The sequence below is a fragment of the Pan paniscus genome, chromosome 3 (genome assembly GCF_029289425.2).
Source record: "Pan paniscus chromosome 3, NHGRI_mPanPan1-v2.0_pri, whole genome shotgun sequence".
Lineage (NCBI taxonomy): Eukaryota > Metazoa > Chordata > Mammalia > Primates > Hominidae > Pan > Pan paniscus.
Genome location: NC_073252.2, coordinates 26,869,458 through 26,891,716, shown reverse-complemented (window position 1 = coordinate 26,891,716; position 22,259 = coordinate 26,869,458). Strand labels below are relative to the sequence as shown.

The following is a 22,259-nucleotide window of genomic DNA, read 5'->3' as shown; positions in this document are numbered from 1 at the left end:
ATAAATAGGCCGGGCACAGTGGCTCACATCTGTAATCCCAGCACTTTGGGAGGCCAAGGTGGGCGGATCATGATGTCAGGAGATCGAGACCCTCCTGACTAACACAGTGAAACCCCGTCTCTATCAAAAATACAAAAAAATTAGCCAGACCTGGTGGCGGGTGCCTGTAGTCCCAGCTACTTGGAGGCTGAGGCAGGAGAATCGCTTGAACCCAGGAGGCGGAGGTTGCAGTGAGCCGAGATCGCGCCACTGCACTCCAGCCTGGGTGACAGAGCAAGACTCTGTCTCTAAATAAATAAATAAATAAATGTGCCTAACAGTTATATAACTTCATGATACTTTCTAGTATTTGATTCACAATGAAGTACTTAAACAGAAAAATGTTTAAAAGTACCTTTCGTGCCAGTGGGATACTCAGTTCAGTGCACATACTATTTAAACTCTTCAAAATTCTTTTTTCCCAACTTCCCTGAAACATAAAAAAAATCAATTATCTTTTCCAGTAACAATACTAAAACTAATAAAAAAATTAAAGATATTACAAATTATATAGAAATGGTAAGGCTGGTTGAGATTGGTTATCCTTATTTATTAGTCCACTCAACAAATACTGACTATTGCCTACTATATGCCAGATACTATCCTTTGTGCTATGAATTAAGCAGTGAATAACAGAAAGCCTCAGTCCTCAAATAACTGATATTTTAGTTGAGGATGGGAATGAGGCCAGATTTTTTAAAATGTCAAGAAGTCATATGGTAATAAACATTATATGGAAAATATCAGATAAAAAGATAAGTTAAATTTAAGTATTTTATAAATGTTTAATACTTAGGAATCTCATTAATGACCTAGTAAAAGGTAAGAATGTACAGAAATTATTACATTGTAATTTTTCCAAAAATGAAGTTTTACCCCTAAATACATCAGCATGCATATTCTTAGAATAAGGACATTTTCCAACATATCACAATATCATTATCATACCTAAGAAAATTAATATTTCATGATGTCATACTTAGTCCATATATACTCAAATTTTCCAGTTGTCTCCAAAATATCTTTTATAGTTTTTTAAAATCTGGGATCCATTCAAAATTCATGCATTACATTTCATTGGTTGTTATGTCTCTGTCTTTCAGAGCAGTTTAATCCAGAATCTCTCTATTCTTCTTTTTTTTTTTTTTTTTTATGATACTGACTTTCTTGAAAGGTCCAGGCCAGTTATCTCTTAGAATGTGTCACAATCTAGATTTGTCTCACTATTTTTCATAGTATTGATTACCTTCTTCATTATCTCTTCTATTTCTTATAACATGGAAATTAAGTTTTAATAGTCCTAGGTTTGATCATCCATAAATACCATATTTTAATATAATATTCTTTTCAACGACAAGCTAAAATGCCATATGATGTTTTTTGTCTTTTTACTAAATGTGCCTACAGACCACCTCTGGCTCACTGAAACCAAAATAAAACAATACCAAAGTCCCAAAATTCAGACCTAATAAGGAAAGAAGGAGAGAATGGTATATTACTCATAAAGAACAATTAATAATCAATAATCAATTAACGAAAGTGGAATAATAACAACAGTTCCCTTATATGGCTGTTACAAAGATTAAAGATGTTAATACATGTAAACTGACTCAAACAGTGGCATAATATGATAATTATCATTCAATAAGTGATGGCTTTTACTACAGCTATCATTATTCATAGCTTCTTCAACACACACATTCAAATACATTAGTCTTTATCTGAAATTTGCTCTCCAAGCTCAACTCCCACCTCCAACATTCTTATTCTTGTCTAAATAAATCTTATTCACCTTTTAGGTATCAGCTTAAATATCCCTTCCTCCATTAAAACTTTTCTCACCTGATCCCCAACCAAGATAGCATTAGGTGGCTTTGCTTATGGGCTTTCATAACACCCTGTCCTCCACCTATCATGGTACAAATCACACTGTGTCTAGCACATAATAGATGCTCAATAATTAAACATATTTCTACCCTAAGTAATGTTGCAAGTATTTTAAAAATTTTTAATGCAATGGCCCAAGCAGTGACTGAACAGAAAAAATTCTTCTGAATAAATATCGAGCTACGTGAAATGTATAAAGTTCAGTTTACTACATTTATAGAAATAGATTTTCAAGAATAAAAGCATACTCAATACATTACATGAAATAGTTCCCAAATTAACTCTATTTATTGGCTTATTTTAATTCTCTCCTTAACTATAAATAATTCTCTTAGATCCCAGACTTATTTGGTACCTCTTATTTGGGTACATTGTTAATGAGCAAACATTAATTATAATGATACAACCTACCTTCCACATTCAATATCTTTACACCCACCTTATTTAGATAAATCTCATTCACCTTTCTGATGTCAGATTAAGTATCATTTCCTCTAACAAGCCTTCTGTTACCTGCTGCCTCCCACCCCAAATGGTGGAGGAAACAGGTAAGAAAAAGCTTATTAAAAAATACTTCTAATTAAACGATCACAATAAAATAAAATTTGCATACATATTAAAAATCCAATCCCTGGATTTTTATTTATCCTATTATAAGGAACCAAATTGCTAGCTATTAAATTATGGTTACAAATATTCTCATTTTCAATCACTCATGCAAACAGCTCTAGAATTGATAAAAAGGCATTAACTCTCAGACATAAAAACAAAATTAAAGTTATTAAATACAATAGACATTAATGTGCAGCTCATAATATACAGAGTTGGCACTTGAACAACATAGGCTTGAACTGTATGGGTTTATTTATATTTAAATTCTTTCCAATAAATATATTGGAAAAAATTCTGGAGATCAGCAACAATTTCAAAAAACCTCACAGACAAACCATATAGCCTAGACATATTGAAAATTTTAAGAAAAAGTTGGGTTTGTTCTGAATGCATAAAATATATGTAGATACTAGTAGTCTATTTTATCATTTCCTACCATAAAGTATACACAAAACTATTATAAAAAGTTAAGTTTTATTAAAAACATATATATACTTTCAGACTATACATGGTACCATTTGAAGTTGAGAGAAATATGAACAAACATAAAGACGCAGTATTAAATCACAACTGCATAAAATTAACTGTAGCACATACTATATTACTGTAACAATTTTGTAGCCACCTCCTCTTGCTATTGAATTCACAGTGAATTCAAGTGCTGTGAGTATCTGCTTGAAACCCTGGGTGATGCTAATCATCTCCATGTGAGCAGTTCCACAGGCCTGTAAATTGTGTATTGCAGTAAAAAGTGATCTCTCGCAGTCTCACATTTTTTTATTGTGTTGAGCACAATATTGTCCCTGAATAATGCCATGGGACCCATACAAAAAGCCACTAGTGATGCTAGAAATGCTCCCAAGAAGAAAAGTCATGACATTGCAAGAAAACATTGAATTGCTTGATATGTACGGAAGATTGAGGTCTGCAGCTGCAGTTGCCCATCACTTCAAGAGAAATGAATCCAGCATAAGGACCATTGTAAAAAAAGAAAAGGAAATTCATGAAGCCATGGCTGTAGCTACACCACCAGAGGTGAAAATCTTGCATTTTTTTTTTTTTGCAAAATACTCTTTTATCTAGCATTGAAAATACAGCTTTTATGTGGGTGCAGGGTTACTAAAGGCATACCCATAGACTCCAAATATGATTTGAGAAAAAATGAAGTCATTACATGACAATTTAAAGCAAAAGAAAGGTAAAGGATCTAAAGCTGGAGGATTTAATCCCAGCCAAGAATGGTTTGACATTTTCAAAATCAGTTTGGCTTAAAAATGTCAAGATAACAAAAGAAGTAGCTTCTGCTGACCAAGAGGCAGAAGATGAGTTCCCGATGCCATTCAAATCATTGAGGAAAAAGGATATCTGGCTGAACGGGTTTTTAATGCAGAAGAGAGTGCCTTATTCTAAGGGGGAAAAATTGCCACATAGGACTTTCATTAGTAAGTAAGAGAAGCAAGCACCAGGATTTAAGGCAAGAAGAAATAGGCTAATTCTACCATTTTTTGTAAATGCAGTTGGGTTTAGGAACAGGACTGCCATTATCTGTAAAGCTGCTAACCCCTGAGCCTTGAAGGGAAAAGATAAACACCAATTGCCAGGCTTTCGGTTTTAAAACAAGAAGGCCTGGACAACAAGAACCCTTTTTCTGGATTGGTTCAGTTTATGCTTTTTCCCTGATGTCAGGAAGTACCTTGTCAGTAAAGGACTGTTTTTAAAGCTGTTTTGATATTGGACAATGCCCTTCGCCTCGCAGAACACCACGAGTTCAACACAGAAGATATCAAATTGGTCTACTTACCCTCAAACACAACGTCTCTAATTCAGCCTCTTGGTCTGGGTCATAGGGACCTTTAAGGCTCATTATATACAGCACCCTATGGAAAAGATTTGCCAATGCTATGGAAGAGAAACCCAATACAGAGATCATCATGAAAGTCTGGAAGACTTATACCATTGAAGACACCATTGTTGTTATGGAAAAAGCTGTGAAAGCCATCAAGCCCAAAGCAGTAAATTCCTGCTAGAGAAAACTGTTTCCAGATGTTGTACAGACTTCACAGGATTTACAAGAGAGTCAATCAAGGAAATAATGAAAGAGATTATAGATATGACCAAAAAAGGTTGGGAGTGAAGGGTTGCAAGATACAGATTTTAGAGAAATTCAACAGCTAATAGACACCACACCAGAGGAATTTAATTAAAAATAACTTGATGGAGATGACTGCTTCCAGACCACTGTCAGATAATGAGGAAGAACACGTAGAAGAAGTGGTGCCAAAAAACAAATTGACATTAGACAATCTGGCAGAAGAGTTCTGATTATTCAAGACTGCTTTTGACTTCAGTGTCCATATCATAGAAGGGTCCATTTTGCAACATGGACCCTTGAAACTAAAGCAAACAGTGAAAGAGGACTGGAACCATATAGAAATATTTTTAGAAAAATGAAAAAGTAAAAATGTCAGGTGGGAGTTACAATGTATTTCTGTAAAACTGCACCAAGTGTGCCTGCCTCTCCTGTATCCCTTCCACCTCCTCTACCTCTTTTGCCTCTGCCAGGCAAGACAGCAAGACCAATCCTTCCTCTTCCTCCTCCTCCTCAGCCTACTCAATGTGAAGATGATTTATGATCATTTATGATGAAGATATTTATGATGATCTACTCCCACTTAATAAATAATAAGTATATTTTTCTTACTTATGATTTTCTTCATATTTTCCTTTCTCTAGCATTCTTTATTGTAAGAATATAGTATATAATATATATAACATATAAAATATGTGTTAATCCACTTAATGTTATCAGTGAGGTTTCTGGTCAACAGTAGGCTATTAGTAGTTAAGTTTTGGGGGAGTCAAAAGTTATATGTGAATTTTTGACTGCATGAAGGGTCAGCACCCCTAAACCCCACATTGTTTAAGGGTCAGCTGTACTGTACAAATTTTCAAGACTGCAATACACAATTTTAAAACAGCATAAAACTTCCTAAAAATTCAAACATGAAGGCCATTCAAAATAGAAAGATAACTTTTGGAATGACACCTAGACAAGATGTTGAATATTTGTTAAATTATCCTTTAAATAATTATTTTGGCAAAAACAGCTCATTCAGGTATTTTCTGTAAAGTGATGAATCACAGTTCTCCAAATATAGATATCCCATTGTATCAAGAATTTCAATTTACCAACTCTAAATTTAACATTAGATGTAATATATAGAGAAAACAGTCAAGAGAAAAAGTTACACAGAAAAGAAATTAGACATCATAAGAAAGTATTCTCAATGGAAAGAGTTGATGAAACACAACTATGTGATTTACATGTGTTTATGTATGTTATTTTACTAACCTATAAGATGTGTGTCATTACTATCATTTTACAAATGAGGAAACTTAAAAAGTAACACATGAAAGCACAATGAGAAAGACTGTTAAGAATGTAAGAAGTGCTGATTAAAACTTATTTGATTACCATTTTTTTCTGAGCTACACAATTAAAGCAGGAACTTAGAAATGACCCGGAACAGAGAAATACTATGACTAAACATTGAGGAAAGAAAAGAGTATGTCCAATTCAGAAAAGTGGGGTTTTTTAATAACTAGAACAGGGGAAAATGAGGTATATTATCTGAGTTTTTAAATGATGAAAATACATTGATTTAGCAAATATTTATTAGCCACCTATTAAATACAAGCCACTAAAGATGAATAAAACAGCATTCCTGTCACTAAGCAACACATCACTTTTGTGGTGGAAGTCAGGAGGATAAGACAGATATACAAATAATATGGGACAGAGATAGTTTGCAAAAAGTTCATAAGATCTGTATCAGTCCATATGTCATAAACTACAGAAAAAACATGAAAGAATGAGCAAACAGAAAAGCTAGATATGGCTAAACTTGAACATTGTCAATTGAACATATACCACTTCCTTGAAAATCCTAAACATAAAGAAAGAAAAGTGACCCCAGTTGCTGGCCATGTCTATCCTCTGTCCCATATCTATAACACTATGTCAAGGTGGAGAGGTCTTTTCCAAGGTATCTCTTGCAAGAACTTCAGTCAGATGGTAAGTGAAGTCATTTCCATTGAAATCTTGGATGGTCAAAGGAGTCAGTTCCACAGTTATCAGAAACAGGAATAGAATTTCCTGACAATGAGGGGAAATCCAAGATGAAGAAGCAAGCAGCTGCTTTCAAGCTTGGCCATCCTTTAGGTTTCCTCAAGAACTCTAATCTTAATTAAGTGGTATCCATTCATTCCTTTATTCACTCGCTGACTCACTGACTAATATATTAATATACTGAATGCTGTCTACGTGCCAAGCACAAAACGAGGACCAGTGAGTAAATGTAGTAAGGAGCAGATGATCATTTAATATTAAAAAAGACACTTTGCAACAAGTAGAAATATTTACCTCAAATATAACTTAACTCAGTGAAATTATGAGCTCCTTGTTTCCAGAAGTCCTGGAGCAAAAGGAGATGAGAAGTGAACACTTGCCAGAGTTTGGACTGGATAAACTTGAGGTCCACTCTAGCTCCAGTTTTATAGACACAATTTTTCTCAGGTCCTATTCTTGGAGGTGGATAATTAGGCCCTAAGTCTTAGAAGAAATGCCAAAAAAAAAAATCATGATTATGCCTGTGCTATTATATAATAATTTCAATGTACATTTAGCACCCCAAAATAAATAAATAGATGGTTTCTACCCAAAAGACTTACAAAATAAATTCAAAGCTTTCATGTTATTCAAAAGGAAAGTGAATGGTTTTTAACATTTAAAATGTTCCAATAGGAAGACATCTACCTTTTACCCAAACCTATATCCTCTCTAAATGAAATTATTGTTGCCTTCAAGTAAATTTCCCTAATAATTGGAATCTATGGTATTGACTCAAAGGATTTCAGGAGTTTCATAAATAAAGCAATTTCTAAGTATGAGAAGCAAAAAATTTATAAAAGATTCATGATCATACTAATTTTTTTAAATTACTATAGCATTACTACTTTTTAATAACAATGAAGGTAAATAAAATGACTTTTAAACCATATATTAAACAAATAGCACATAAAAAAATGAAATTATAAAATCAGAAAACTATTTTCTTCATTCTGACAAAAAAAACTAATTATAACCCAGCTATCTAATAGAAAAACATTTTAGTAATTCTTCTCTGATAATAAAAATAATACATCAAACAAAAACAACCAATATTAATGTATTTTCTTTCATTTTTCTATGCATGTATATGTGTGTAATTGAGACATAAAAACACATATATTTTGGATTAAAGTGAAATTATGTTGTTTTACATTTTGCTTTCTCCATATAAGATTATAATGTATGCCTTTTCCTATTCATTATAATTCTTCAAAAATGGACATTTTTGATGCCTATGTAACATTGTTTCTTTTGGAAACAGCATGTCATATTTAAGCAAGCTCTACTGTTATTCATTTAGATTCTTTTAAATTTTTTACTATTATTACGAACATAAGTTTCTGTGTTTCTGATTCTTTATACAAGGTTCTAGAAGTGGAATTACTAAGTCAAAGGGTCTGAATATTTTCTAGGAATGTTCTCTATTTTTTGTTTATGCTATTCATTCATAATTTTTTAAAAATATCTATTATCTACCACGGGCTGGGGACTGTGCCAGATGTTGGAGATACAGTGGTGAAAAGACAGACTCAGGTCCTACTTCACAGACATTAAAGAATCTAAGTGATGATACAAGCAACCCAAGTATTATAGTAGAGAAGTATAGGGGGCCTCTCCTGTGGAGGATGGATGAGACCGGAAAAGTACCTGAGTATCTGAGATCTGGGAGTCAGAGAGCCATCCTAAACAATCTATCATCTCACTTGATAACATAAATGATGTGCAGAAGCTAGCCAGAAATATATGGGATGAGAGGAGGCAGTTTCAAGTATACCCAGAAACATATGGGATGAGAGGAGGCAGTTTCAAGTATAGCCAGAAATATATGGGATGAGAGGAGGCAGTTTCAAATAGACGCAGTGGCATAAGCAAAAGTTCTCCTATTGCAACAAGTGGAAGAGGTCAAGTATGATTAGAGAGAGAGAAAGTATGTGCATGGCAGGTTGGGGAAGAATGGTGTGAGAAGGCAAGAGATGAGACTGGAACTAAAGAGGTCAAGATCATTTCTAGCTTTGTAAGCCATAATAAAGAATTTGATGGGGATGGCATTGAATCTATAAATTACCTTGGGCAGTATGGCCATTTTCATGATATTGATTCTTCCTACCCATGAGCATGGAATGTTCTTCCATTTGTTTGTATCCTCTTTTATTTCATTGAGCAGTGGTTTGTAGTTCTCCTTGAAGAGGTCCTTCACATCCCTTGTAAGTTGGATTCCTAGGTATTTTATTCTCTTTGAAGCAATTGTGAATGGGAGTTCACTCATGATTTGGCTCTCTGTTTGTCTGTTATTGGTGTATAAGAATGCTTGTGATTTTTGTACATTGATTTTGTATCCTGAGATTTTGCTGAAGTTGCTTATCAGCTTAAGGAGATTTTGGGCTGAGACAATGGGGTTTTCTAGATATACAATTATGTCATCTGCAAACAAGGACAATTTGACTTCCTCTTTTCCTAATTGAATACCCTTTATTTCCTTCTCCTGCCTAATTGCCCTGGCCAGAACTTCCAACACTATGTTGAATAGAAGTGGTGAGAGAGGGCATCCCTGTCTTGTGCCATCAAGCTACCAATGACTTTCTTCACAGAATTGGAAAAAACTACTTTAAAGTTCATATGGAACCAAAAAAGAGCCCGCATCGCCAAGTCAATCCTAAGCCAAAAGAACAAAGCTGGAGGCATCACGCTACCTGACTTCAAACTATACTTCAAGGCTATAGTAATCAAAACAGCATGGTACTGGTACCAAAACAGAGATCTAGATCGATGGAAAAGAACAGAGCCCTCAGAAATAACGCCGCATATCTACAACTATCTGATCTTTGACAAACCTGAGAAAAATAAGCAATGGGGAAAGGATTCCCTATTTAATAAATGGTGCTGGGAAAACTGGCTAGCCATATGTAGAGAGCTGAAACTGGATCCCTTCCTTACACCTTATACAAAAATTAATTCAAGATGGATTAAAGATTTAAACGTTAGACCTAAAACCATAAAAACCCTAGAAGAAAACCTAGGCATTACCATTCAGGACATAGGCATGGGCAAGGACTTCATGTCTAAAACACCAAAAGCAATGGCAACAAAAGCCAAAATTGACAAATGGGATCTAATTAAACTAAAGAGCTTCTGCACAGCAAAAGAAACTACCATCAGAGTGAACAGGCAACCTACAAAATGGGAGAAAATTTTCACAACCTACTCATCTGACAAAGGGCTAATATCCAGAATCTACAATGAACTCAAACAAATTTACAAGAAAAAAACAACCCCATCAAAAAGTGGACGAAGGACATGAACAGACACTTCTCCAAAGAAGACATTTATGCAGCCAACAGACACATGAAAAAATGCTCACCATCACTGGCCATCAGAGAAATGCAAATCAAAACCACAATGAGATACCATCTCACACCAGTTAGAATGGCGATCATTAAAAAGTCAGGAAACAACAGATGCTGGAGAGGATGTGGAGAAATAGGAACACTTTTACACTGTTGGTGGGACTGTAAACTAGTTCAACCATTGTGGAAGTCAGTGTGGTGATTCCTCAGGGATCTAGAACTAGAAATACCATTTGACCCAGCCATCCCATTACTGGGTATATACCCAAAGGATTATAAATCATGCTGCTATAAAGACACATGCACACGTATGTTTATTGTGGCACTATTCACAATAGCAAAGACTTAGAACCAACCCAAATGTCCAACAATGATAGACTGGATTAAGAAAATGTGGCACATATACACCATGGAATACTATGCAGCCATAAAAAATGATGAGTTCATGTCCTTTGTAGGGACATGGATGAAATTGGAAATCATCATTCTCAGTAAACTATCGCAAGGACAAAAAACCAAACACCGCATGTTCTCACTCATAGGTGGGAATTGAACAATGAGAACACATGGACACAGGAAGGGGAACATCACACCCTGGGGACTGTTGTGGGGTGGGGGGAGGGGGAAGGGATAGTATTAGGAGATATACCTAATGCTAAATGACGAGTTAATGGGTGCAGCACACCAGCATGGCACATATATACATATGTAACTAACCTGCACATTGTGCACATGTACCCTGAAACTTAAAGTATAATAATAATAAAATAAAAAAATAAAAAATAAAATAAAAATAAAAACAAAAAATAAAATAAATAAAAATAAAAATAAAAAAAAGAATTTGAGCTCTATCCTCAAGGTATTGGAAATTTTAGGAAAAGGAGTGACAGTATAGAAGGCAAAAAGACCATTAGGAAGAGGGTGAGAACTGAAGTAATGCAAAATTAACAAAATTATCATTTTTGCCAAGGTTACTGGATTGACAGAGAACAGAATAAATTCAACCACATAGTACATCTTGAGTTTGCCTGAGCATTTCTGAGCTAGATAAACAGACTGAATATCAGGTAATGTAAATTCTGGAGCCAGGCTGACCAGGTTCAAATCTCAGCTCTACCACTTTCTCATTTTGTAAAGTGAGAACTAAGACCACATTAGTAACCCACCTCATAGGGTTATCATGAACATTAAATGAGTGAGTACATGTATAGCACTAGAATATTACCTAGGATACAATTAGGGATCTATATGCTTATTAGTATTGTTTCACAAGAAAACTCATGCACTTATATTTATCACACTGTATGTCTTCAAATACAGCTTTCACTGAAGGGCGTAGCAAAGTATTTCCCAAGGTATTTTACATGGAAATAGGGTTTCATGATCAGTAAGCTTGAACAACACTGGATTAAATAAAATTAAACAGGTTTCTTTCCTGCAGAACTTCTCCAAACCTTTAACATGCCACAATAATTTGTGCGCAACAAAATTAAAAAATATTAAAACTCAAAGTAGAAAGTGAATATCCATGAGTCCATACTGATGTAAATAAATAATTGAATACATAAATAAATGGGGAAAGAGAGAAACTCTTTCATGCAGAAGAATTCCAAATAATTTATGTAGATACCCCACCCTCAAAGAGGTGGAACATAATTCTCCACTCCTTAAGTATGGTCTATATGTAGTGGCTTCCTTCCAAAGAGTACAGTATGGAAAGAGGGAAAAAGAGTAACATTACAGTGGAGAAGCCTCACAAATACTACCTCAGTCAGATGATCAGGGTTAACACCTACAGCGATAAATCATGCTAATAGTATGTACCCTGATATGATGTGATAAATGTAAATGGCACTTTACATCTGTGATCTTCCTCCAAAAAACCCACAATCCCAGCCTAATCATGAGAAAACATCAGATAAATTCCAAGAGAGGGATATTCTACAAAATATCTGAACAGTACTTCTCAAAACTGCGAAAGTCATCAAAAACAAGGAAAGTCTGAGAAACTGTCATAGCCAAGAGAGTCTAAAGAGACATGACAACCAAATGTAATGTAGTGTCCTGGATGAGATCCTGGGTCAGAACAAGGACATTAGGTTACAACTAAGGAAGTCTGAATAAACTACGGACTTTAGTTCATAATAATGTATCAACCAATATGGCTCATTAATTATAACAAATGTACCATACTAATGTAAAGATGCTAATAATAAGGGAAACTGCGTATGAGATCTATGAGAACTCTCTGTGCTAACTTCGCAAAACTCTTCTAAAATACAAAGTCCAGTAAAAATAGTAAAACAAATTGTGAGTCATCAAGAGGAAAGCAGTGTTCCTCAATTTGCAAACTTCCTTGTCCAAGGAACCATTTTTTGTGGAGCATCTCTCAAGGTTAGTATTTAGCAGAAAACATTCCGGGAAATGCCGATACAGAATAAGAAGCTTCATAACCTCATGAGCCCAGAAAATTAAGTACCAGTGTAGCTTGCCAGAAACTGCAGGAAGCTGATTTATAACCCAACTCTGAAGACACGATCAAGAGCTAAGTGAAGTTAAAGTAATTCATAAAACTTTAACTGAAAAAAAAAATGAATTGAATTTTTCCAGGGTACAATTCAAAATATTTTCTACCCGTGTTTTACTAAATACAAAGTGAAAAGAAACACTAACTGGATTTTTAAAGCTTCTTGTTCATTAAAAAGGGCAAAGAATAACCTGGTGGGAAACCACTTGTATACTACTCCTTCCCAGTGCGCGGACGAAACTTCCTAGTCACTTCCCGCTAGTCACACAGCACTTTTTACTTTGTATTACATCTAGTGTCCAAGTCTTATTTCAATTACTAAACCTTGCAATTACTTGAAGGCAGAATCTGTATCTAATTTATTTCTGAATTTCTGCAGCATAGAATCTTCTACTGAGTAGGTATTCAGTAAATATCCTTAAAATAAATAGTGTAATAATTGGGAAAATAGATGGCTAACTCCTTTACTATCAATCCAACATAAAGTTACTAAGCTCCTGCTACATAAAGGCCAGTGTACTAGATGCAGCAGTTATGTAAAAATGTTTTTAAACTGTTACTTCTTTCAAGAGGCATATAATAAATGTCAGAAAGATGTATACAGAAATTACTATAATAGGCCGGGCATAGTGGCTCACGCCTGTAATCCCAGCACTTTGGGAGGCTGAGGTTGCAGTGAGCTGAGATCATACCACTGCACTCCAGCCTGGGCAATAAAGCAAGACTCAGTCTCAAAAAATAAAAATAAAAATAAAGCAATTACTATAATAAATTGCAATTTGTGCTAAGGGCCATAAAACAACAGGGAGCTATTCAACAGAGTTCAAGAGAGAGATCCCTTTCAACAGGGGTAATCAGTAATAACATCAGAGAAGAGATGCCATCTGAGCTGACCCTCACAAAATAGATAGGATTTTTGTAACACAAAACAGGCAGAAAGGGCTTTCCAGGACAGGAAAACAAGTGTTAATGATGCAAGAGGGAAAGGCAAAATGATTCACTTGGACAGGCACATAGGACAGTTATAAGACAGCAGAGACTGACAAAGTGGAAGGGGAAGGCTGAGGACAGACAGTAAAAATTCTTAAATGCTGGGCTCTGGAATCGGAACTTCATTTTTTAGGCAACTGGGAATAATCATTGAAAGTTTGTTAAAAGGCAGTGAGCTATAAGGGTTCGTCTGCTTATAATTAAAGTTAATAGTATTGAGAGTACATAAGGAGATTGGGAGAGATAGACTGAAAGTTGGGAGGTATAAAAATAAGATAAGGATGTGAATTAAAGCACAATGTCTAAAATAAAGTAAACAATAAAAGGCAACGTTATCAGCATTATCACCATCATCATCATTATTGTGACTACTATGGTAACAGCCTTGGTAATGAAAAGAAAGAGGAAATTATAAGACTATGGGAAGAAATAATATATAGCACTTGATCACTAGTAACAAAAACAGGAAGTTCAGGAAGAGATGGTCATTTTAAAAAGAACATAAACATTTTTAGACATGCTAAGTTTGATCTCACAGAAAAAAGATGTGCAGCAGACAGTTGATCTTAGAGGACTGGAGCAAAAAGAGATGCGGCAACAAAAAAGAAGGAAGCTGTGGAAGCTTGAATGAGATAACCTGAATACTCTTTATAAGATATAAGTGAGAAATGCTTAAAATGAGTGAGACAGAGGTTGAATTAGGGGCCACACAAGCATGAAAAAGTTTTAGAACAACCTAAATGGAAGACAGACAATGAATAACAAATATAATATTGGCAGACAGCAAAAAGAATCCACTGGAAGTTAAATAAATGAATTGAGACTAGATAATGGTTAACACAGAAATTACATGATTTTCTCTTGAAGTAGTCAAAAGTTTGGGAGAAGAGAGAAAGTAAACAGTAAAAGTAGCCTTAGACTAAGGAGTAGAATGGCAGACAGAACAGAAGTCTGTTGGGGAAGAGATTATGAAACGTAAGGAAGAACATGAAGCAATACAAGTCATGTGATCCAAACTAGGTAGCTTTCATGGAAAGAAGAGGGAATTGCCCCCCAAAATAGGGAGCTAAACAACTAAGTGTCTCAAAAAGAACAAATATAGAAAGACAGGTAGATACTTACTGATAGGGGAGGTAATTAGTATGGCCATGGTTAAAGAATCAATTAGCTCAGCAAACCTTATCAAGAGTGTTCTGTGGGCTGGGTACTACGCTAGATGCTGACGATAAAAAGCACAATCCCTGCTATTGAAGAATGAATAATTTAGTGCGGGAATTGGCAAACCTTGTATGAAAGGGAAGATAGTAAATATTTTAGGCTTTGCAGTCCATGGATCTCTATTGCAACCACTTTAGGCTGTCACTGTTGTGCAAAAGCAGCAACAACCAATATGCAAATTAATGAACATGACTATTTTCCAATAAAACATATCTTAGTGATTCATATAGTTTTCATGTGTCACAAGATTATCCTTATTTTGATTTTTCAACCACTTAAAAATGTAAAAAAAAGTAAAAATAAAATTCCTAGTTTGCCAGCCCTATAAAAATAGGTGGCAGGTTGGATTTGGCCCAGGGGCTGTAGTTTGCAGATCCGTGATACACATGGGAAAGTCCAGAAAGAAAAGAGAGGATCATATGTGTACCTATCACTCACATATATTCTCAGCAGCTAGCAGTAAGCTCTAAGAGTCAACTTATTATTTACCTCTCTATCTCTTCTTTTCAGTCATGATTTAAAAGAAAAAAATTATGTTTTGTTTCTTACACCTAGTATGTTAAAACTGATACTTTCTCTATACTGTTTAGAAATTTTCAATTTCACTAAAAAATATTCAGGCCCAACCTTCTTAGTTTTATTTTACTGAGTTTAAATCTTTATTATTATTATTATTATACTTTAAGATTTAGGGTACATGTGTACAACGTGCAGGTTTGTTACATATGTATACATGTGCCATGTTGGTGAGCTGCACCCATTAACTCGTCATTTAGTATCAGGTATATCTCCTAATGCTATCCCTCCCCTCTCCCCCCACCCCACAATAGTCCCTGGTGTGTGATGTTCCCCTTCCTGTGTCCATGTGTTCTCATTGTTCAATTCCCACCTATCAGTGAGAACATGTGGTGTTTGGTTTTTTTGTCCTTGCGATAGTTTGCTGAGAATGATGGTTTCCAGTTTCATCCATGTCCCTACAAAGGACATGAACTCATCATTTTTTATGGCTGCATAGTATTCCATGGTGTATATGTGCCACAATTTCTTAATCCAGTCTATCGTTGTTGGACATTTGGGTTGGTTCCAAATCTTTATAACAAAAAAAACCCCACAATTCTTTCATATATGTATTATTTATTATGCTTTATGACAAATTGATAAATAAACATTAACTGATTTCCAGCCCTAAAAGATACCACCTAGAGATAGAAATATATACTTCCTCAAATATCTCCAAGGTTTTTATTTATATTGCTTCTTTTCACCATCTAATTTTTTGATGATTTTTTAAATAAAAATAAAAGTCGAAAAAAGTGCCTAATTTCCACTGTTGTGGAATGTGATGACTCTGCAGAAAATTTTCAAGAGCAGAAGAACCATGATGATAACTGTGGAAGCTGAGTGATGGGTTCATGGGAGTTCTTTGAGGTACCTTTGAAATATTCCATACCAAAAAAGGTTTTAAAAATCCATCTCTGAGGCTATGCTGAAGAATGAAGGTCGACTGACTGTGGTGCTCATTACGTGCCTCAGCAGTGGCAGTCACAGAGTCCTACTCAACCAGCACTGTGAGGAAGGCTTACGGACAGGACTGGACTGAGGGGAGGTGAGTGAGGCTGTGCTGAGATGAAGGACAGTTAAAAGAGCTAGGGGCATGTGCTAGAACTTCTTGAGCTTCCATTTTAACAACTATTCATAGTTTTTATACTTAAATTATTTTATTTTGTCATTTTATTCTTAGTTTTTTGCCAACCCATTTTGATAGCAGGTTTATCAGAGTTCTATAATAGCATACAATTAATAGGTGACAGCCTACTGCGAGAACAAATATCTTTTAAATACACTTTCAATAACACTGGCTTCAAAGGCCAAAATTTAAGGAAAGAGGGTGTCAGTTCATTCAAATTTCATTCCTTTAATATCATAGGCCATGAAGAATAGATTGCCACATTACACTTGTACCATATTTTAAATTGCAGGCCAGTATAGTAGATGATTTTTTCCCCTTCTACCCCATTTTTTCCAGGGTTGCCATAGTTAAATAGGTATGATCCTTGGTTACTGAATATAAAATGGGAGAATATACAAATACTAACATAAATTTAGTGGTTCTTACCCAGTATTTCATAATTAATAATACATACTCCTGACATCAGTAATGATCTTTTGCTCTGTATTACATAACTTGGCATGAAAAAATAAAATGAAATTGAACAATAGCCAACCTGTGCTTTCCTCATGTATACCAAAGGTTCTTTAAGATGTTCAGGAGGTGCAGCAGGATGACTAGGTAAAGGAAACCTAGGAGCAAAAAGAGGCAGCTAAATATCACACATTATTCTCTTGGTTAGATATTACTTACCTCTGTAGTCCATGTTATAAACTGTTTTCCCAGTAACATTTCATTTTATATTCAAAATGTACTGTTTTTATTAAGAAAATAGATTGATGTAGTCAACAAATACTTGGGCCATTCTAGGTACTAAGTATAAGGTGGTGATTGAGATAACATTCTCTGTTCTCATGGACGTAACATTCTCGTGAAGAAAGCCAATAATCACAAACACATACAAATAAAATAATATCAGATTGCAGTAAGTGCCGTGAGAAAATGAAAGCAGGGTAATAAGACACAATAAATTTGGAGGTCAGTGAAGTCCTCTTAGGGGATTTTATATTTAAACCAAGACATGAGTGTGAAGGAGCCAACCATGCAAAGATCTGGGGGAAGAATATTCCAGGCAGAGGGATGGTAAGCACAAGAATTCTGAGGAGGTAATGCTTGAAATGTTTAAGGATCAGAAAAAGTCAGGGCCACTGGAACATAATGACTGAAGTGCAGAGTGGTATGAAATCACAGATAGAAAAGGCAGTAGGAAGACATGATGGTTCAATGTTTATTTGGAGATTCCAATCCATTTCACAACAATATATAACTCCTCTTGAAATTAGTCATCAGACTTGTACCTACAGCAAAACAGTCATGTTCCAATAATCAGGAACCATAGACTGAATTCTCAATAAATTCCTGGTCCAAAGTGGGACAAAAACATGTAAAAGGTTAATAATATTCGAAACCACTTGCATCTGTCCTGGAGCCTACATGTAAAAGGCTAAACTGTCCATAGAAACATTGCTGGAATAGAGAAAGGCAACCTATCCAACCTAATCTATAAGACAGTTTCACAAATTGATTATTTCTGGCAAATTATTTTTCTACTAAAATCTACATTTCATGTATCTTTCGCATTCACAAATGAAAAAAAAGTTAAGTCTCTAGATACCTTGATATTTCTTGTCTTATATGTAAGACAGTTTAAAAACTATTTCACATTGTCCAATATACCATTTGCTTCCACTTTTAATGGTAATTATGTCAAAATTTAATAAAGCTTAGAAATTTAGGATTAAGGCCAAACGTGGTGGCTTATGCCTGCAATCCCAGCACTTTGGGAGGCCGAGGTGGGTGGATCACGAGGTCAGGAGCTCGAGACCATCCTGGCTAACATGGTGAAACCCCGCCTCTACTAAAAATACAAAAAAATTAGCCAGCCGTGGTGGCGCATGCCTATAGTCCCAGCTACTGGGGAGGCTGAGGCAGGAGAATGGCGTGAACCTGGGAGGCAGAGCTTGCAGTGAGCCGAGATTGCACCACTGCACTCCAGCCTGGGCAACAGAGCAAGATTCCATCTCAAAAAAAAAAAAAAGAAATTTAGGATTAAAATTTGAGAGACTTTACTGATGATCTTAATAGTTATTTAATGATCAAAGAAACATATCCAAAATACAGGTAACAAGAGGAGACAACTTGAAAGTCATTCATATTAAGACCAAAATCAAGTTAGATATTTATTTTTTCAGAAATATTTAATGACAACCTACTCAATATAAAAGAGATACAGAAGTGAACAAAACTAGCTAAAATACCTGCCCTCATGGAGCTTACATTTAGTAATATGCAGAGATAAGAGTTGCCAGATAGGAAAAATGCACAGAAACTTATACAGCACACTTGACTCTATTTTTTCTTGTCCCCCAAGTCTCCCTAAATAACTTAAGATGTTCTACCCACTGACAGTAAACTATTTTAGGCAACCATTATTCCTTGCCTACATTTATTCAGCAGGTTCCTAAGCGCTTCCAGACTGTTTTCAACCTATTCACCAATTTGCCTGGATGTTGGCCAGAAGTGATGTCTTCCTTATTCACCAGTAATTGTAACTCCAGCATTGAGCAAAATGCCTGGTACACAGTAGATAACCAATATATTGCTGAATGAATAAAATGCAAATTTGATCATGTTACTATTTTACTTACAATTTTTAAATGGCACCCAAATGCTTTTAGGATCCAGTCTACAAAGTCTTAGGAGGCACAACCCTGTTTATAAATCTAGAATCGTCCTTAGCCATGATCCCTTCACCTGCTACCATTCAGCCATACAAACTTTTGTACCATGTTTGCACCACACTCTTTTCCACTTCTAAATCTCTGAGCCTGCTATTCCCTTCTGCCTGAAGTGCTTTTCTTCCCTACTCTTTCCCCTGACAAACTCTAGCTTAGCTTTCTGATCTCAGCCTGGATATTGCTTCCTTTGGTAAGCCACCATGACATCCCCAAATCTAAGTTAAATGCCGGCCTTATGTGTTCCTTGTATTTCCCTAATCATTGCACTTATTTTACTGCACTGTAATTGCCTCTTTAAAGTCTGTATGCCCAACTGGGATGTAAGTTCCAGGAGGCAAAGACTGTCTAGCCTGTTCATTATCAACAGCACCTGGCTCTGTGCACAATAGCAAACATACAGTAGCATTTCAAACTAAGAGGGCAAAGAAGAACTGTATGTTTAGGACGTTTCAGAGGTACCCAGGTCTACTGCTTGAGCACTCTCCCAGCGAAAGCCATGAATGTGTACGAAGACTTACCCAAATCTGTGGTCTAGTGTAAGGTATCCATTATCTAACATCCTTCCATTTTAGGCCCACTACTGTTTGACACTTGTAACTCTCTAAGGTATGGTAGACATTTGCATATATCTACTATAACAGCAAACTATGCTATATGTTTTTATAACATGCACATATAGAATAAGATTGTTAAGGTTTATTTACTTCTTTATGTTCCTTGAGGGAAAAAGAATAGGTCATCTAATTTCTTATAAACTGCTCTGTACAAAGTACAATGAAGACTAACACACAGAAATAAATTGATCTATTTTCATTTTGCATGTAAAGATTGTCTTAAATACAGTAAGGCTAAGACTAATAATTGCACTGTCTCCTCAATTCAACAAATATTTGTCATGTGTTAGCATTGGTAGGTGGCTCAATAACTATTTGCTGACTCAATGTCATTTATTTGATGCTATAGGAAATATGAAAGAAATGTAAGACACAATTTTTGTTCCAGAACATTTTTAATCCAGTCAAGAGATAAGACATAGACCTATGTGAGACATAGTAAAATATATGGGCTTTGGAATTATATAGCTGGAGGTTAAGGCCCAGCACTGCCATTTGCTAGCTATATGATCTTCAAAAAGTTACTTAAGTTTTCTGCCATGGTTTGAATGTTTGTCCTTTCCAAAACTCATGTTAAAATTTGCAATTGTAACAGTATTAAGAGGTGGGATCTTTCAGAAGTGATTAGGCCATAAGAGCCTCACCTACGTGGGTGGGATTGGTGCCATTATAAAAGGGTGGGTTAAACCCCCTCTTGCCCTCTCACCTTCTGCCATGGGATAATGCAGCAAGAAGGCTCTCACCAGATGCTGGCACCTTGATGTTGGACTTCCCAGCCTCCAGAACTGTGAGCCAATAAATTTCTGTCCATTATAAATTACCCAATCTCAGGTATTCTGTTATAGCATCACAAGACAAACTAAAACATGGTTTAAGCCTCAGTTTTCTCTTCTGTAGAATGGTGATCATAATAAATTTTACTTCATAGGGTTGTAATGAAGATTATATGGAATAAGCCAATGCATATAAAGTGTTGGCATAAAATAAGCATTCAATCACTGTAAATTATCATTAATACTAAATAGTTATTAACACAATATTATATAACTAATTGTTTTAAATGAATGGAAAAGATAATTAAAGTATGCAATCTGAAATGGAGAGTGCTAACCTACACTAGTTTAAAATTTCATGTAAATAAAAAAATGCAGAAAATTTTCTAGTGTATTTGTTAAATAAGAAACTGACTAAAATCTTTGTAATGCTTACTAAAACAAGTAAAACGAAGTGTGCTGTTTTCAGTCTGTATAGTCTGTATAGCTCATGTGTTCTATAGCTCTATTAGGCATAAGGATGTGTATTTTTTATCTCCCATTGTTTAATATTACCTAATGAATATTCATACTTTCCTTTTTGCTTTCCTTATTCATCCATCTAATGGTTGCTGCCAATGAAAAATGCAACAGAATACGCTAAGTCTTCTTTATTCTTTTGACTTATGTTAGGGGAAATGTTTCTTCCCCACCCCTGATGTGCACTTCCATATGAAAAGAGTGCCATTACTGTAACATTCTTGGACTCTCTCTAAGGCTTAACTCAATACACCACAGAAGAGGTTTAACGCCTTATTCAACTTTTAAATTTGAGAAGAATAAACTGAACATACTGCCCCTGATCCAATGCTATTTGACTGGAAGGTTAAATCCATTTAATTCTGGAGTTCAGTTGAAAGACTAATTTTGCTCTCATACTAAGCTATGTCCTCCTATCTAGTCTTTATCGGTAATAAAAGTGTAATTTTGATCTCCCATCTGCTTTTTTGTTTTATCTTGTTTCTTAATTTGTTCAGAACCCAAGTGAGGAATAAAAATAATATCACTGGACTGCTTAAAAAAAATCCCAACGAGTTATTCAGAACATATATACTTAAAGTTCTATTGTACAGAATGCCAACAATATGATAATGAATAAAACACAGTCCCTCCCCTATCAAGTAAAAGGTCAGTAGGTCACACAGAACAATTTTCAGGAATATCAGTAATACTGCCTCAGATTGAGAATCCACTGTTTGGAATTATACACAACAGGCACCTTTAGTACATATTGTAAATTTAAAACCTTACTTGTCATGATAAATGTCTATTCCTTTGGTGACTGCCAAAGGTACTGTCACAGTACTGCTAAAGGTATGGTCACAGTCAACTTCAATTATTAGATAGCACTTATATCTAACATTATTTAAGAATTCAAATCCAACTGGGAAGATGGATTTGAGCAAGCAAAGAAGCAAATGCTAATTCTTTAAAAACTGTATCTAAAGTACATGTGCATAGGGGTTCATCTGAGTCTCTTTATTTTAGAAACAATTCTGGTAAGCTGCATTATGTCATTTCCCAGTTAACAAACTAGAAAGGTCAACTTGAAAATGGGAATGTTAAACACTAGAGAATGCTACAGACATAAATACAGTGATAGCAGTAAAGGAAAAAAAAAAGCAGACATGCAATTAG

At 35.2% G+C, this 22,259-nt stretch overlaps 1 protein-coding gene across 4 annotated transcripts in view; it reads right to left on the bottom strand.

Annotated features, from left to right (window-relative positions):
- Positions 1 to 22,259, bottom strand: part of TBC1D19 (TBC1 domain family member 19) — a 195,232-nt gene that overhangs the window by 139,156 nt on the left and 33,817 nt on the right. For all 4 annotated transcript variants that reach the window (XR_010111939.1, XR_010111940.1, XM_034958400.3 and 1 more), the window contains exons 4-5: positions 17,014 to 17,089; positions 395 to 469 (exon numbers count right to left, since the gene is read on the bottom strand). Coding sequence is in view for 2 of the 4 variants with exons in the window: in XM_034958400.3 (XP_034814291.1) it covers positions 395 to 469; positions 17,014 to 17,089 (151 nt within the window). In the remaining 2 variants the exon portion in view is untranslated. The remainder of the gene's footprint in view (positions 1 to 394; positions 470 to 17,013; positions 17,090 to 22,259) is intronic.